This window comes from Rousettus aegyptiacus, unplaced genomic scaffold (genome assembly GCF_014176215.1).
Source record: "Rousettus aegyptiacus isolate mRouAeg1 unplaced genomic scaffold, mRouAeg1.p scaffold_m13_p_12, whole genome shotgun sequence".
Classification (NCBI taxonomy): domain Eukaryota; kingdom Metazoa; phylum Chordata; class Mammalia; order Chiroptera; family Pteropodidae; genus Rousettus; species Rousettus aegyptiacus.
The window spans coordinates 11,631,658-11,648,236 of record NW_023416287.1 but is presented as its reverse complement, the minus strand read 5'-3'; the positions used below and the strand labels follow the sequence as shown (position 1 = coordinate 11,648,236).

At 53.2% G+C, this 16,579-nt stretch overlaps 1 protein-coding gene across 3 annotated transcripts in view; it reads right to left on the bottom strand.

Moving 5' to 3' along the window:
• Positions 1–7,476: 7,476 nt before the first annotated feature.
• The window catches only part of JPH2 (junctophilin 2), a 58,486-nt gene continuing 49,383 nt past the window's right edge, over positions 7,477–16,579 (bottom strand). Inside the window, exons 3-6 of one of the 3 annotated variants that reach the window (XM_016152431.2) lie at positions 12,808–12,926; positions 11,222–11,937; positions 10,332–10,426; positions 8,935–9,070 (exon numbers count right to left, since the gene is read on the bottom strand). In XM_016152431.2, coding sequence (XP_016007917.2) covers positions 10,346–10,426; positions 11,222–11,937; positions 12,808–12,926 — 916 coding nt within the window. In that variant the 3' untranslated portion in view covers positions 8,935–9,070; positions 10,332–10,345. Of the gene's footprint in view, positions 9,071–10,331; positions 10,427–11,221; positions 11,938–12,807; positions 12,927–16,579 lie in introns of those variants that run through there. The other 2 variants (XM_036229374.1, XM_036229375.1) reach the window with 2 other exon arrangements.

Genomic DNA, 16,579 nt, shown 5'->3' with positions numbered 1-16,579 from the left:
AAAGAGAAGAGAAAACCAAGACGACAAACAGAAACAACATGCTGTCGTGTCGGCCGCATCGTCGCAAATGTGGAGCATGAATATTTCATGTGGTTACAATCTCCTTCCTACGTGGAGCTTGTCAGAACGCGGTGATGACTTAGGCAGTTTAATATCGACTCCTGCATCTACATGGGAGAACACAACGGCATGGTCAGATGCTACGCAGCCCGAAGTAGCAAGAGTGCGAGACTTTCGGTCCTTCTTCGGAGGCGGAGGCTCCCGCCTGTCCCCTCATCCCTGCACCAGGAGCTCGAGTCCTCTGGAAATGTCCACATGCCCAGGCTGGCCTCTCAGCCACGAGTCAGGTGTCAGGGGGCTGCCAAGTGGGTGTGGCTCCAGAAAGTGGAGATGGAGCCAGCGGCCAGTGGAAGGTTCTAGGAGGCTGGTTTCAGGGCCATGGAGCAGACAAAGCCAACTACAGTGAACGCTGTTATCGGTACCCCGCCTAGGTCCTTTGATTGGCCAATGCCCATCTCCCAGCCTTCGGGTGTTGGCTGTGCACTGTGCACAGCTGCCCACTGTGCCCCAGGCATTGCCCTTGACCGGGATGTGATGCCCCAAGCCCCAGAGCTGCCCTCAGCTCATGACCAAGCACTGCGGCAGCCAACTCTGTGGTACCATCTACACTCCAGAGAGCTCCTGGTGGGATCGGGCTGCAGCAGGTCACCAGCTGCAACGGCGTCCTTGCTCGGCAACTTCCCCGCCCCACCCCGCTCACCACCCTCCGCTTCTGAGTGAGCGCATCCCTGGTAGATCACTCGATCCAGAATCCCTGCCTCGGGCTCCGCGTGTGTGTAGGGAAACGGACCTGTGATGCCAGCTGGGCACGATGGGGCCACATCAGTAATGTTTCCCTTTCACTGGCTCCGGCCCTACCTGCGGATGCAAGACTTTCAGCTCCTGGCACTAACCCGCGCCCGGCCCAAGGGGGAGCGAGGGCAAAGAAGTCCTCTCCCCTGGGAACCGTGTCTGCAGCATTCTTTCTATTCCGTCCTGTGATGGTGTGGCCACAACCCATGGAGCCACCAAGAGCCCAATGTCACGCCCCTGTAAAAGCGCTGAGGCCTCTGCCACAGATGTCCTCCACTCAGCCCCTGTGCTCCCAAAGCTGCCGCCCTGGGTTCCACAGCCTCATGAAGGACTGGGTACCGCTGCAGCCAAGGCACCCCCAATCTGCCAAGGCCACGCTGTGCTCTGGGCCCGCCACACCTCAATGACACACGCTATTGTCTGGACCCTACAGCAGTGCCCCTGACATTGTGAGGGCCCTCAGGTGCGGCCGGCAGCCCGCCCATGGTCCATGGAGCTGGCCCAGAGACCAAAATGACTTGCCCTTCCCAGTGCCAAGCGTCTGCTTCAGGCTCCTCTATCTCACAGCCCCCCACCGCCTGCAAATGCTTCAGAATCTTCACGGGAGACACAGGCTGGGCAAAGGCTGAGAGCCGCTCAACCCAGAAGGACGGCATGGCTGGTCCTAAAATCACCCAGCTGTAATCCGTCCCTCCAGGGCCCCACACATATGCACAACAGATCTGGCCTGCTCTTATAGATTCGGAGTTGTTTTTTGTTTGTTTTTTAATTGCCCAATACATCAGTTATTACTTAGCTCTGCTCTCCAAATTGCCCCAAACTAATAACCCCCAAACCCACCAAACGTTGAAGGGCCATTCAGAAGAGGCGGTATGGGTGGCGGCGAGGAGGGAGTCGGGGAAGGGCACAGCCTGCCTGAGAGAACATCGACTCTGCTGCCCACATGTTGTAGGACCTTGGGCAAGTTTCTTACCTTCTCTGTCTCCGCATATGGAACTTGGAGAGAGTAACAGCCTCCTTTTCAAAGGGCTGTTGTAACGAGTTAACACATCGAGTTCTTCACACAGTAATTATCACTATTATTATCTTGTTGTTATTTAATCTCCACACCAGAAGGTGAAGTTTCTTGTATCGTGGACTAGTCAGGACGTGGTAGGTTTTGCCACAGTCACAGCAACAACTCCTGACATCTCGGCGGCTCAACACAATAACCTTAAAACTTCATTTCCTGCTCACTCTGCCCTACTGTGCTGTGGATCCACTGCTGCCTTCCAGGGACAGGAAGGAGCCAGCCGGAGCACAGGGCAGACAACGGCCGCTGAGAAGCAGCGAAAAACCAGTGAAGAAGTTCTGGTCAGGAGCGAAGGGACAGAGGCCAGCTGTGATCTGGCTGCTACTCTCAGCTATGGCCTAAACCGTGTCCCCTCAAAATTCACATATCGAAGCCTAATCCCCAGCTGGTATTTGGAGGTGGGGCTTTGGGATGTGATTAGGTTTAGACGAGGTCATGACAGTGGGGCCCTCAGGTGGCATTGGTGCTCTTATAAGAGACACCAGACAGGGTCCCCTCCCCTCTCCTCCCCTCCCCTCCCTTCCCTTCCCCTCTCCTCTCTCCTCTTCTCTCTCTTTCTGACCCCAAATGGGGACACAATGAGAAGGCCGCAGCCGTCTGCAACCTGAGTTCTCACCAGAAGGTGGCGACACCTTGATCTTGGACATGCGCCCCCCAGAACCGTGAGACAATCGATTTCCGTGGGTTAAGCCCCGTCCGTGGTATCTTGTTCTGGCGCCCATCCGAGCTCACTCATATTCCCTCAGAATTAGCTAGGGCTCGGGGGGACGCGGAAAGGGGGGCAGGACCCATGGCGCTTGGAGCACGCAGGGCCCGGCAGGGCTCAGCAGCGTCAAGTCGCGACTGTGGGACACAGACGCAGTAATTTCATGCTGTCTTATAACGCCAATTAGCATCCACACGGGAGGGAGGATGTTCATTTTCAAGGTCCTTGATTTCAATTTCGAAACTTCAGTACGACGTGCACGCACTTCAGAAGTCAGACTGCATTATGCGGCTTCTAACGACGCGGGGCTGTCCCTTGCTCTCCACGCCTCCCAGCTCCTGACGGCGACCACGACCCGGTTAGCTGCTCTCTGTTATTTAACGAACACCTACTGCTATTTCTTGACTTACCCATTTTAAATATTATTTATGTGCACCTTTCATCTCCCATCTAAGGAAGACCTACAGCACTTACTGAGGGCCTACTATGTGCCAAGCATTTTACATACCAAGTCCATTTTAATTATCACGACAACCCTGCGAAGTAGTTGTCAGTGGCCCCATTTTACCGGTGAGAACACTGAGGTGCAGAGAGATGGAATAATTGATCCCAGGACAAGTCAGTGGCAGAGCCGGGGCCCGCCCCCCCCCCCCCCCGAGTCTGCTAGCCTCCGTACTCACGCGTGAACCACGGGGTTCCTCAGCCTTGGCGCTATGGACATTTTGGGCTGGATAATTTTTTGGTGGCGGAGGGAGGAGGGCAGGGAGAGGCGGGGTCCTGTGCATTGCAGGATGTTGAGTGGCATCGCCGGCCTCTGCCCACTAGATGGCAATAGCATCCCCCTCCCCCAGACATTGCCATGTGACCCCTGGAAGGCAAAACCACCCCCAGTTGAGAACCACACGTATCGGAAGCTTTGGCTTCCGGTGGCTTCAGAATAGTGCTGCCTTAGGCTAGGACACCGAGCGAGCGTGGCTGGCATCGGCCTTTTGAGGATCCCTCTCCAGCTGCTGCCTTCCCTACAGGATGAGGGGTTCGTGGAGCCAAAGAGACGTGCCACCTGGAGCGCTCCACCTTTCTGAACCACATTGCATTTTCAGGGCCTACGTGGGCCTGTGGCCGGTTTTCCTGGCTGCTGGAGTCTGCACTCCTACTCCTGAGAGGTGGCCGAGGGTGTCGTCGATGGGGGAGGGAGGTAGACAGAGCCGCACATGCGAACTAAGTGGTCTGGACACAAATGTGCATGCAAGCTCCCCCCCCAACCCCCCTCCCCCCTCCACTGCAGAGGATGCCGGAGGACGGGAGAGAAGGGTGGTGGGCTCCGGGCAGGGGTCTCTCTTGTCTTCGACTCAACCCGCAAATATTAGGGCCAGGCTGCTCCAGACCCTGGCTGCTGGCATCGCTGCTGAGAATGTGGTTCTAGGTCACACATTTCTGACACATCAATTTGAGGAATTTTTTCACTTCCTTTTGAGGAAAACAGAGGAGTTCATGCTCGTACACCTCCGTCTTTGCCTCTCCTTCCTGTCCTCCCAGTGAAGCTCCATAATAAGTGTGGCCGAATCAATAATCCATGTTTACATCATTATTATGGTATAAACCATTATTATGGTATGACTGATGGACCGACCTGTATTCTTTATATTTCGCCCTTGAATAAATTCTGGTTTTGGTTTTTGTGCTCCATGTGCTTCATTTTCTCCCATCACTCATTCTTCCCCAAATCTCACAGAACCAGGAACTCGATCTGCAGATAGTCAGATACTCAATGTTCCGATCCGCTCCTTTTAATGTTACTTAGCAAATCCCTTTGCTCTGCTCTGCTGCGGGGTCCTCTCCTTCCTGGATCCCATCCAGCCCTCTTTCTTGTTTTGCTTCCTTGTTGTGGTGGAGCACATCTGGCAGTAGCTTTCTAAGAAATGAATCTGCAGTTCTACAAATGTTTTTACTCTCCCCTCACACTTGGTCGGCTGTTTTAATGGGTGAAGGCACCTAAGTTAGAAGTAACTTCCTCTGCAAATTCTCACAGCTTTGCTTCATCGCCTTCTGGTCACCAGCATTGCTGTTGGAGAGTCTAACGTCCCTCTGAGTCCCACTTCTTGGTACGTTGCTTGCATTCTCCCCTTTCTCTGGTACCTTTCACGTTTCCTCTTTGTCTGCTATATCTTGAAATCACACAAGGCTGTACTTTTAGGGGGGTCATTTTTTCATTCCAATCTGAAGAGTGCTAGATGGCCTCTCCCCTCCAACTTCTTCTGTCTTCCTCCTAGACAGTAGCGATGAGGATTGTGGTCAAGTGGAGAGAGCCCGCCTTGCCAAAAAGTATTTAAGTTCGATGTGTTTTAAAGCACCGTGCTGGCCAATACAAAACAAGTTTTCCTGGAAAATGCAGCCTTCAAGCATCTCGTTCGTGCCTTCCGTTGAAGATAGGGGCTTTGAAGGCGGAGAGACCTAATTCTGAATCTTAGCTTCTTATCTGTAAAACGCAGGCATGTTTCAAATCACAGAGCTGTTGTGGGGAGCACATGAAATAATGCGAGTAAAGTGCTAACTGCGGGGCCTGACACATAGTAAGTGCTTAATTTATAGTAACTGTTATTATTGTAGTGAATCAGAGAACAGTGATGGTGATGAATTTTTTTTAATAGAAGCAGCTTTCTCTTGAGCCAATTAAAAGGTCACTGGTGTGGCAGTATCGCCATCTGGTGGTCAAAATTGAGAACTGCAGTGCAGTGTAGCAGGCCTAACAGAATGGTTAGGAGCCAAATTAGACTTTAGGGTCAAACGATGTTATTCATCGTCCCAGGAAAGGAAGCCAAGAAGGTTTGAGATGTGAAGGGACAGAGACAGGATTGTAACCACGGACCTGATTTCAGAGCTATTGCACCAAACCACACCACTGTTCTGCTACAACGTAGCGCAGTGCCTGACCCACAGCCACCTGACTCCACTGAATGTGCAGTCGCTCTTCTCTTGGTAGACCAGCAAGACAGAGGCAGAGAGCTGGGGGAAGGGAGAAGAAGCTTGGCTTCTGTGGACACCGTCAGAATTTTGCACAAAGAAAAAAATTAAGTTTATTTTAATTTCAGCATACGTGCAAATTTTGTGTTGTACAGTTTAGGTACCGTTTTTTATTTTGACTGACATATTAGAGAGTGTTCCATATAACTTTTTCAGGCTTGAGGCCTCCAAAGGGTGTCATCTGGCTGGTTTTTTGTTACATGCAGCCAAAAGCATCCTGAGCATCTCTCCCAGCACAGCTGGATCCTCTGTGGGTCCCACAGAGATTGTGAAAATTCCCTTCTAGCCACGAATCCCAAATCTGAATCCCACAGCTCCTGGGTCCCCAATATTTCTCTGCCTTGGGAGAGTCCTGCTGAGACCCCAAGACAGTTGTTGGTGACCACAGGCCCCGGAAATATCCCAAAGGTGGTTTTAAGTTTCCCCGTGCTCGAGGACGGGACATACTGCCTAGAGCCGCAGGTGGCTGATACTAGAGGAGGCGCCAGCCAGGCTGCACTGCACCTGGGCCACTAGAAGGGCACCTGCCTCTGATCAATGTCACCTGACGCCCAGGTTCCAACTAGGGCTCAGGAATGAGCCTCCCTTTCAAGCCATCCCAGGCAATTCTAATACAGCTAGCCCGCTGCCCCCCACCCCTCACTCCTGTCTTATACACACACACACACACACACACACACACACACAGAGCCAGTCAGTCTGCACACCGGCCACATGGCTGGTTGCCCACCCCCTTCCTCAGTGAGTTTTATCGAAGCCTCTACAGACTAAAACGACTCCCTCTTCATTCCCACTCCCACCCCCGACCCTTGGGCTCCCTCCAAGCCCATCCTTCTTCCTGGGCATCCCTGGATTATTCCGGGGTTTTGAAAAACTCCTTACCACCCATCATACACCTCATTTGATTCTCACGACTGCACTGCCTGTGAAAGCAGCAATGGGCAGAGATTGTGGTCTCCTCGGCAGAAGAGGAAACTGAGGCACAGACAGAGGCAATGACTGACATGCAGCAAATCAGCAGTAGCACTGGGGAGAGAACCAGGACACCGGATCACCACATCATCCCGGACCTGCCTGAACCCGAGCCTACAGATGGGCGGGAACCCTCCCCCCCAACCGTCTCGCCAGGGCTGCACCTTTGGAAGAAACTTAACGGAAAGTGTTTATTCACGTGTCAGAACGACTGCTGTCCTGCCACTGACTTGTGTGACCTTGGGCAAGTCTCTTCTCCACTCTGAGCCTCTGCAGAGTATGAAGACAAGCTCTGGGTCCCCCGCCGACTGGGAGATTCCGTGACTATTTGCATGGGGCCTGAATCATTTCCACTCCCTTGGGGCTTCTGGGATCTTCGATCAAAATGCAAGATTACTCACAGTACTGTAGTGTAAGCGCAATAACGATACAGGTCTCCATTTCTCAAGTGCTTTCTGCAGCTGGGCTTTACATAAGCTTCGGTGTTTAATGTAATCCTCACTACAAACCCAGGAGGTATTATTATCTTCCCCGTTTTGTAGGTGAAGAAACTGAGGCTCAGAGAAGTAAAATGGATAAGCAGGATTGCAGCCAGGAAGACCCGACCTCAGAGGGCAGGCTGTTTCTTCTACCATATGTTACTTAAGCAAGCTTCTGAAAGTCAGCTCTAGAGATTCAGGGTCTGCCCTAGAAAGTCTGTGGTCTTAGAGCTGCCCCTCACAAGGCATTATGGGAACTACGAGAGAGAGATGGGGCCTGGACCAGCACGACCCAGAGGCCCCCAGCCTCTCTCACCCTCCCTCAGCCAGTCCCTCGTCCTGGGCCCACAAGCAGACACTGCAGCCCCACCAGAGCCTGTGAGCAGATGCAGATTTATTATTGCACAGACTGCAGCATCCTGAACCCTCGCCCCAAACCAGGCCTGGGAGCTCTCCCCTGGGCCAGACCAAGAAACCTGGAACCCATCGGCCCTGAGCAGCACCCCAACCACCCCCCCCCAAAAAAAAAATCCCCTAGGAGTCCAGAAAAGCCCAAACAGATGCAGAGCCATGGGCCTTGGCCAGTGGAGGATGTGAGAGTCTGCAGGCTTCTCTTTGCAGAAATGCAGTCCAGGATTCCAGCCAGCCAAGAGGAGCCCCCAGGTCCACAGAAAGAAGGCAGTAGAGTAGCTCCCCCTCCAGCTCTGCCTGTTTGCCATCGCCACATCCTTCCCCGGGCTTGAAGGGGCCTGAAAACCCGTCCCCTCCATCCTCCCAGGGGCAGGGGGCCACCAGCCCTCAGTCTCTACCCACCCCCAGTGGGGACAAGGGCCCAGAGTCCCAGTGTGGTACTGAGCTTCTGTAATGAGCTACATGCAAACACCCTCTTCTGCCACACAAGCCAAGGGGCTTATTATTACACACACTGTGCCGGGCGGGAGCCCCCGACTTGCTCCTCTCTCCCTGGGAAATGCTTGGTGACAAGCAGCCTGTCCTTAGCACCAGCCTGAACATCCATCTGGGCCCAGGGAAATCCGCCTGGTCTTGCAAGCGCTCCCATGCTCACGCTTCCCTGAGCCTGTGGTGCGCCCTGGTCGGGGAGGTGGACGAACCAGCTCATGGGGCATCCCAGGAGCTTTATCTTACCGGTCCCAGGACTCCTGCAGGGTGACCCCTCAGCATGCTGAGAATGCCAGAGGCCCTAAATGCAATGCCAGCCTCAGGTTCAGGCACACACAATAAACAGGGGGCCAATCCTATGTGCCCGTTAGCCTTTCTTCGCACCCTACCTCCTGGCCACCTAGTCAGTGGCTTCCCAGCCAAAGACCACAGTCCCTAGCATCTCCCTCTCTTCTATTGGTCCAGAAGGGAAGCTAACTGGACCAGTGGGAGCATACCCAAACCGAGCATGTCCGTTTCCTCTACCGTCATTCAGAACAGCTGTAAGCAGGGGACAGAGTGTGTGCTGGGTCAAGACCGGGAAAGGAAGGGCCTCGGCTCTGTCTGAGAGCATCTCCCTCATTGCTCAGCACAGGGATCGGTTACTCCCTTTGCTTGCTTGGGAGGCCTCAGCCCAGCAGCCGGAGGTTAAAATAAAGCAGGGGAGAGGTAGCAGGAAGGGGCCTGGGATTTAATATTAATATTCTGGTTTGGTGACTTCTCCCAACACACACACAAGCCCGGGGAGGGGGTGACCTAGAGGCAGGAGAGGGAGTGGATAAGGAAGGGGACAGGAGCAGATCGGGGTTTTCCCTGCCCCAGGTGGAGAGCTCGAGGAGGGTTTCCAGCACATTCTATTCCTCTGGGAACCTCCACCGCGCAGCACAGCACCACAGGAGGCCTTAAAAGTTTGCAGTGTGTACGTGAGCTGGAACCCGGGCTCCAGGTCCAGAGGCCAGTGCTCCATGGCCACCCTGCCTGGCACTGTGGAGAGATGGATCTTCTCATCCTCGGCAGGAACTCCTGGCTCTGCAAGAGAGAGCAAGAGGGTCAAGGTCAAGAGAGACAGAGGGTGCATGGATGCTGGGCCGGGTTCAAACCTCAGACCTGATCTTCTCTGAGCCCCCAACGTAGCTTTGCCCCGCAGCTCTGACTCGGTGGGATCAAACGCGCGCCCTCACAAGCGACCCGCTTTATTTTACCTCTGGATGTTGCCTCTGCTTATTTGCAAGTGCTGTTCCCTTTGCCTGGCTCACTGTTCCCCGCCTTCCTCCTCTCCCACTGTCAGCTGGCTCACCTCCTTCCCTCTTCAGGTCACTAAGTCTTCAGTCCCTGGAGTGATCATTCCCAGATCCCCTATGAAACAGACCTGGCAGAGCGCACCACTCACCCAGGGCATCGCCTACCAGACTAATACTGTCATTGGCTATTTATACAGTGACAGCACAGGGATTCTGTCTCCTCTGGGACTGAGTTAGATCCTCCAGCCCACACTAAACTAGGATCAAGAGATGGAGGCTTTAGTTGCGGGGGGCGGGGGGGGGCAGTGTGGGCAAGAGGCAGAGACTGTTAGCATCCCCGAGCACAGGATCTGCTGTGTAAAGGCTGGTTCTAGCAGGGGAAAGATTTTATTTGTCTTGTAGATACTTCACTCTGAGACCAGTGAGGGCCACTTTCCTTCAACTCAACCCGCTTCACCTCTTTCAAGGGACCTTAACCAGAATCCCCACCCAGCTCCCCCTTAGAGAGAAAACCAGGTGATGGAACTAATTCAGGAAGAGAGGACTGAGGGAGGGGGTAGGGGCTGAGGGGCAAGAGAGAAAGTGTGGGCAGAGGGAAGAGGGTCATCTCAGGTGAACTCAGCTCGGAGGGCCTGTGGGGAGGGAGGCAAGAATTGTTTTGCTTGACATTTGAGCTGCAAGACTTTTACAGGTAAGTTGAGGGTTTCTTCTCCTTGTGCTCGCCCCATTTTTAAGGGCAGGGGTGAGTCCCTGCTTTATCCCAGCAGAGCAGCTGTCCAGTAACTGTTGGTCAAATGAATGAATAAGTGAATGAATGAGTGAGCAAAGCCCCCAGGGCTTACCTGAAAGAGCAGGTGCTCCTCAAGTGTTGATCTAATAAGAGGGGTGTGTGGGGGAAGGGTATGACCTATCAAATCTAGATCCCTCCCTCTGCTGGGGATGGGCCTCGATTAACCACAGGACCAGGGTCCGGGAGGCAGCGGGCCCTTCCTCCCATCACCCAGGTGCCCAGAACTCTACAGGCTCCCACCCCCACCTCCCAGTCGCACCTGGTAGACGAGGGTCAGGTCAGGAGGTGAACAAAGAGGATGGCCAGGCCAATGTTAAGCAGGATCACCATGCAGATGAGGATGGTGTTGGGGACCTGGGAGCAGTGGAGAGAGGCTGCCTGAGTCCCCACAACCTCTGAACCACCCCCAAACTCACCCAGATCACAACAGGCCGAACAGAGGAGCAGGAACTTCTGGAAGGACCTCCCTAAGAGAATCCCCCTATTTTGCTCACCACAGTGTCCAGCTGGAAGGATTCTTGGAAACAATAAACCAAACAGCTCAGGGTCCAGAGAGGGCAAGGACGTGTCCCAAAGCACACAGTGGGCTGTGTGAGGCCTGGAACCCAGGCACTCGCCTTCCCACTAATTCCTCTGGGGTCCCATTCGTCAGTCCCTCAGAGCCTAGCTTCATGCTTTGTTGCTGCGGTTCCTGGCTCCCAGCCTCCTATAAGGAGCTCAGAGGTCCAGGATCCAAGCCCCGCTGGGCCTTTCCTCCACTCCCAGGAAGCCCTCCCTGCTGCACCTTGTAGCAGATGCTACTGGTGCCCAGGCCGAATCCCCTGGCCCAGCTGGTGCACCCATGCACCCCGCCCCTGGGTGCTGAGGGCTCCCAGACACCTCCTTCTCCAATAACTGACCCCTGCTGACCGGAAAGCAAGCAGGTACAAAGTCAGGCCTCCTGCGCCACAGTGGAGGACTCTGCGCTGTAATTTATGCTCCCAAGTCACCAGGGGATCAGGCTACACTTGACCCAACCCACATCTCTGCTGGGGTTCCCAGAAGTGCCATCACCCTACCCCCAAAATCACACACGCAGGAATCCCGCCTGGAGCCCAACCACCCATAGGTAACCCGACCTCGGCCACCTGCTTGTGCCCACAGCCTCACCTCCTCCACCTCCACGTCAGCCTCGGCCACCAGCGCTGCCTCCTTGCGACCCTTCCTCTTGGCCCCGCCCTTGGTCAGCCCTCGGGCCTCAGTCTTACGGGCCTTGGCCTTGGGCTCGGCCTTGGGGATGATGGGCTTGGGCTCCAGCTTGGCGGGAGTCTCCGGCGCGGGCTCGGGGACGTGCAGCGTGGGCGGCTCCAGCGGGGCGGTGGCCGGAGACGGCGGCGCGGAGTCGGATCCGGAGACCTCGGGCTCGGGCTCATCTTCGAGGGGCGGCGGCGCGGGCGGCCCGGTGCGCACGGCGTAGCTGTGGTAGCCCCGGTACAGCGCCACCTCGGGCTCCTGCGGCGGCGCGGGCGGCGCCTGCAGCGCCTCGATGGCCATGTGCTCGGTGGGTGGACGCGCCGGGCTGCGGCGGCCCTCGGACGGCGTGGCCGGCCGGCTGCCCTCGGGGCCGGGCTCGCCGTTCCAGGCGCCCGGGCTCAGCAGGCCGTCCTTGGTCGTCCCCGGGCGCGGCCGCTTGGGCTGCGGGGGCGTCCCGGCCGGCGACCGGGCGCCCCCCTCGGGCCGCGGGGTCTCGCGCTCGTGCAGCTGCGGGCTCTCACGGGGCAGCTGCGGGAGGCCGGCGGCGCCGGGGCCGCGGTCGGGGGGCGCCAGCAGGCTCTCCGAGTTCTCCAGGATCTCCTGGAGCAGCCGGCGCTTCTGGTATTCCGGACCTGCCACGCACAACACCGGGAGGTGGGTCAGAACCCGGGGTCCGCTCCCGGGTGATCATGGGCAAGCTGCTTGACCTTACTGAGCCTCCTTTTTTTTTTTTTTTTTTTTTTCTCAGCCACCCATTTATTTACTCAGCCATCTACAATGTGCGAAACACTGTTCTAAGCAGTTTCCAAATATCAACTCATTTAATAGTGTTAATATCCCGAAAGGTCCATGCGATTAACCTCCATTTTACAGATGAAGAATGGGAGGTTTACCCCAAGTCGCCCCACTGACAAAGGGCAGAGCCAGGACTAGCACCCGGGGAGTCTGGCTCCAGACCTCACGGTCCTCACGGTGCCACTGGTCTCTTTCCATTCCCTCATCTGAAAAATGGGGCTGATCATACCTATTTCATAAATACTAATAGAAGGATTCATTGAGTAGGGGAAAAAAATGCATGTAAAATGCAAGAGTTCCGTGCCTGTCACAGTGACAGAGGCAGAGGGGGCCAGCCAGTGTCAGCTCTTCCTGGGATCAGCAGGGGGAGCGCTGGGACCAGAAGTGACCTGCCCTTCCAGGCACGGGTCTGTGCTCCAAGCTCTTCCACCTAGGCCGTCTACCCTTGGTCTCCTTGCTGCGGCCAGAATAATGTTTAGAAAACAAACCTAATCATGCCACTTACCTTAAAACCCTTCATGCAATACCCCATCCCAAGGGACTCCCTCCAGTCTATCCAAGTACAAGTTCTGTATCAAAACTGGGAGGCCCACCTTACTTGTCAGCCTCATTTCTCAGAGAGAAGAGACAGCCTGGAGTGGGACCACTCTACCACTGGTCACCTTCCCCCACCTTGTCCTGCTTGTCCCCTCCTTGGCTGGCCCTACCTGGCTGGTAGAAGTCTGGAGCCAGCTCCCTGGCCAAAGTGCGGGCAATGTTGGACTCTTGGTTGGCGGCCAGGGCAGCCTGTTCTGCGGCCTCAGCTTTGGCCTTGGCATGGCTTGTCCTAAGGAGACAACATGGCAGAGACTCAGGATCCTTCCAGAGAACCAGCCCTCTGCCTCTTCTCCCCAATCGACCAAGAGACACCCTGGACAGAGCATTCATTCACTCAGGCTGTCAATGAATATTTGTTGAGCCCTGTAGCCCAGACAGCTGTGCATTTCCCAGATTGTTTCCTTTTTTCTGGGCACACAGATAGACTACATTTCCCAGCTTCCCTTCCTGCTAGATGTGGTCAGGTGACTGAGTCCAGGTCAATGCATTATGGGAAGATGTGATATATGCCATTTCCAGGCCTGGACCAGAAAAACCTCCCCTGCGAGCCTCTATTTCTTCTTATTCTCCTGGTCCTGGTAAAATGCAAAGGAGGCCAAGGCCCCAGAACAGGGTACTTAGCTTCTTTTGTGTCACAAAACCCCTTTGGCATCTGGTGATGCCTATATATCCCTTCTCATAATAATGTTTTAAAATGCATAAAAGACATAGGATTACAGACGGATGGAATTATATTGACGCACTGTTATCATAATACTTAAAAGAATGAACTGGTAATATAATATGTCCTTTATTAACACATCAAACAAAATAGCAGGTCTATTAACTACTATAATTTTAAAGTATAGATAAGCATAAAGGAAATTTCAAGGATACCTACAACAATAGTAATATGACATAAAAATACATGTGATTTCTATCAGTGACAAAGTCACAGATATTGACAATACTGCTGTAGCTTATTGCCTGTTTCTATAATTGAAGAAAATGCTAAATTTCAGTTTAAAGTTAGTAAAAATAAAAAATGTAGTTTTCCTATCTGTTGTAGATGCTTTTGATGCACGGCCCAGATCCCTTTGTTAGGCAGATGCACCCACCCTTAGGTGCCGTATTGGCTCATTACTGTCTCAGAGAATTGCAACCAAAAGAAGCCACCTCATTCCAGAGGTCAAATCCCCACCCCTGCCTCAACCCAGGAAGCCCAACCAATGACCGATGACACTGACCCACCCTCTCTTGCCCCCGAGAGGAACCAACTCTGTGGTACAAGTCAGGCTCCAGAGACCCTGTGGGATTAGGCTGAAACAGACACCAGATAAGACCACCACATCCTTGCTCAAATACTTCCCTACCCAACCCTGCTTCTTTCGCTCCCCTCTCCTGCGAGTCTTCTCTCATTAAATCGTGTGCACAGAAATCTCCATCTCATTCTCAGCTTCCAGGCAATCTAACCTAAGGCGGCATTTAAGTTCACAGAATCCCTGAATTACATCCACAGAAACCCCTGTGGACTCTGGGTTAAGACATACAGTGGAAGGAAACTGGACCCGTAAATGATTATTGCAGAGAGTGATGTCCCCGCCCACAGTCCCACATTGGAATATGGAACATTTAAGCATTAAATTTAAACAGTAAATGTGGAACATTTAAGCCTAAGCCTTAAACATGTATTGTGTTAAGTACCCGAGATTCTGGGGATGTTTGTTTCAGCTGTTAGTCTAGCCTGACTAATAGAAGCACCTACTAAAATATTAACAGCCCCATTAATGGATGGGCCAGGCACCATTCTAAAGGAATTATGAAGATTATCTCATGTAATTATCACGATGGCTTAGGAAGCCGATGTTATTATTTTCCCTATTTTACAGAAGAGGAAGCTGAGGCACAGAGAGGTTAAGTAACTTGCCCTTGGTCACAGAGTCACTAAGAACAGAAGCTGAGAGTGTGACCCCAGGCAAGATGACTTCAGAGCCTGTGTGCTTGAGTGCTGCTCTGGGGCATGTGCCTCATGTGGTCAGGAGCTGAGGACAGAGATCCCTGTGGACAAGACAAGCCAGTCCCTGACCTCACTGTCAAGTGAGGAGATGGGTAGTAAACAAGCAACAAAAATGATTTAATAAAATGCAATTAAAGAGTAAGTATTGCATCGCGATTGTGAGAGGTGCCATGAAGCAAGAGGAGAGAAAGTAATGGACATGTAAAACAGAAAGATTTGACAGAGATCAGTGGTAGAAGTGAGGTAGTCGGGGAAGGTTTCTTTGAGGGTGCGACATTTAAATCGAGACCTGAACACACACAAATTAGGCCCATTAGAGGTGAGTTGGAGACGGAGAGCCAGGTAGAGGGAAGAGCATGTGCAAAGGCACTGAGAGGGGGTAGGAGCTCGGGGCCTCGGGGGACCGAAAGCTCAAATCAGCGTTCACGTATGGAGATGAGTTAATTCCTTGGGGAGCTGATGTGCCTGTGTCTCCATATCCGTCTTCGTCCCCAGCACAGAACTGGGTTCCCAATGAGGGAGGGAAATTTTATTAAGCTCCTGTCACGTACCAAGCAAGCCCTTTACCTGCATTATCCCTTTCAACCCTCAAAACTGCCTGGAACGGTTTTTGCTATCCCTATTTCACAGGTGGGGACACTGAGTCTCAGGTTTCTTGCTCAAGGATGCAAAATAATAGTTAACACTTGCAAAGTATTTACTACATGCTTTACAGAAATTACAGAAATTAACTCATTTAATTTCCCCCTGATAACACTATGTGGCAGATGTTATTACCATCATCCCTCTTTACAGAGAAGCAATCCAGAGAACAAGAGTGTTTTAAGGATCTCACCCAAACTTACACAGCCGGCAAGTGGTGGGGTGAGATTTCGAACCAAGGCATTCTGGGATCTTGACTCTGTGCCCTTAACCGTAGGCTATACTTCCACCCAGCCGTGAGTAGTGGAGTTCTAGCCCAGAACTGTCTGATTCCCAAGCCCCTGCCCTCTCCACTCTGCCACACGGCCACGATAACGTCTCCTGGAGGAGAGAGCATTTCACAGAATGAAAGAATACATTCATGAACACACGTGAGCACACATGCACACAGGTATGGACAAGGAGGCGGCGCGGGGAATAGTGAGGAGCATGGCTTTGCAGTCAGCAGGCCCGGATCTGAATTCCAGCTCTGCCGAGCCCGGGGCTAGGGTGAGGCGAGTGAGACATCCACCTCAGGCTCGAAATTTAAAGGGACACCAGCAAACTCGGTACTCGAGATAAATATGATGGTTTTATTTTAATACGATCTTTTAATATGATATTTTTAAAAGTCTAAATTAACACCAAAAAAAAAAAAATCCTTGATGAAGAGACTATTATCAAAATTTAAATAAAGTTCGGATCAGACCCAGCATGAGTCATTTTGCTCACTTCGTCCCCCTGTCAACCTCTCTGGGACTCCAGGGCCCTGGCTGAGTGGCTTGGCCTCTCTGTGCCTCAGTGTCTTCATCTATAGGATCATAATTCTCCCCCTCTTGGAGGAGCTATGAAAACTGAGAGGCAGCTTATGAAAGTGCATCGCCCAGGATGGGCTGAGCGATGGGGACGATGGGGGCGATGGTGGAGGAGAAGGAGGAAGAAGGCACGTTTGTGACATCAGAACTGTGTGTGGTGTAGGCGTAGCCCCAGGAACATATCGGCTTGTCCACGGGTATGTGTGATTGAAAGTTCTAAACTTTTCAGAGACACTTCCCTGGAAACCTGAAACCCCAGGTGGGGGGAGGAGGGAATAGGCTGGGCAAACCTTCAAACTGAGAAAATGTCCTTTTTTGGTAATGTAAGCTGGGTGAGGCTTGTTTCCTGGTGCCCTGGGAGGACGCTGTGCTGCAGGACTTCTCAGGCAG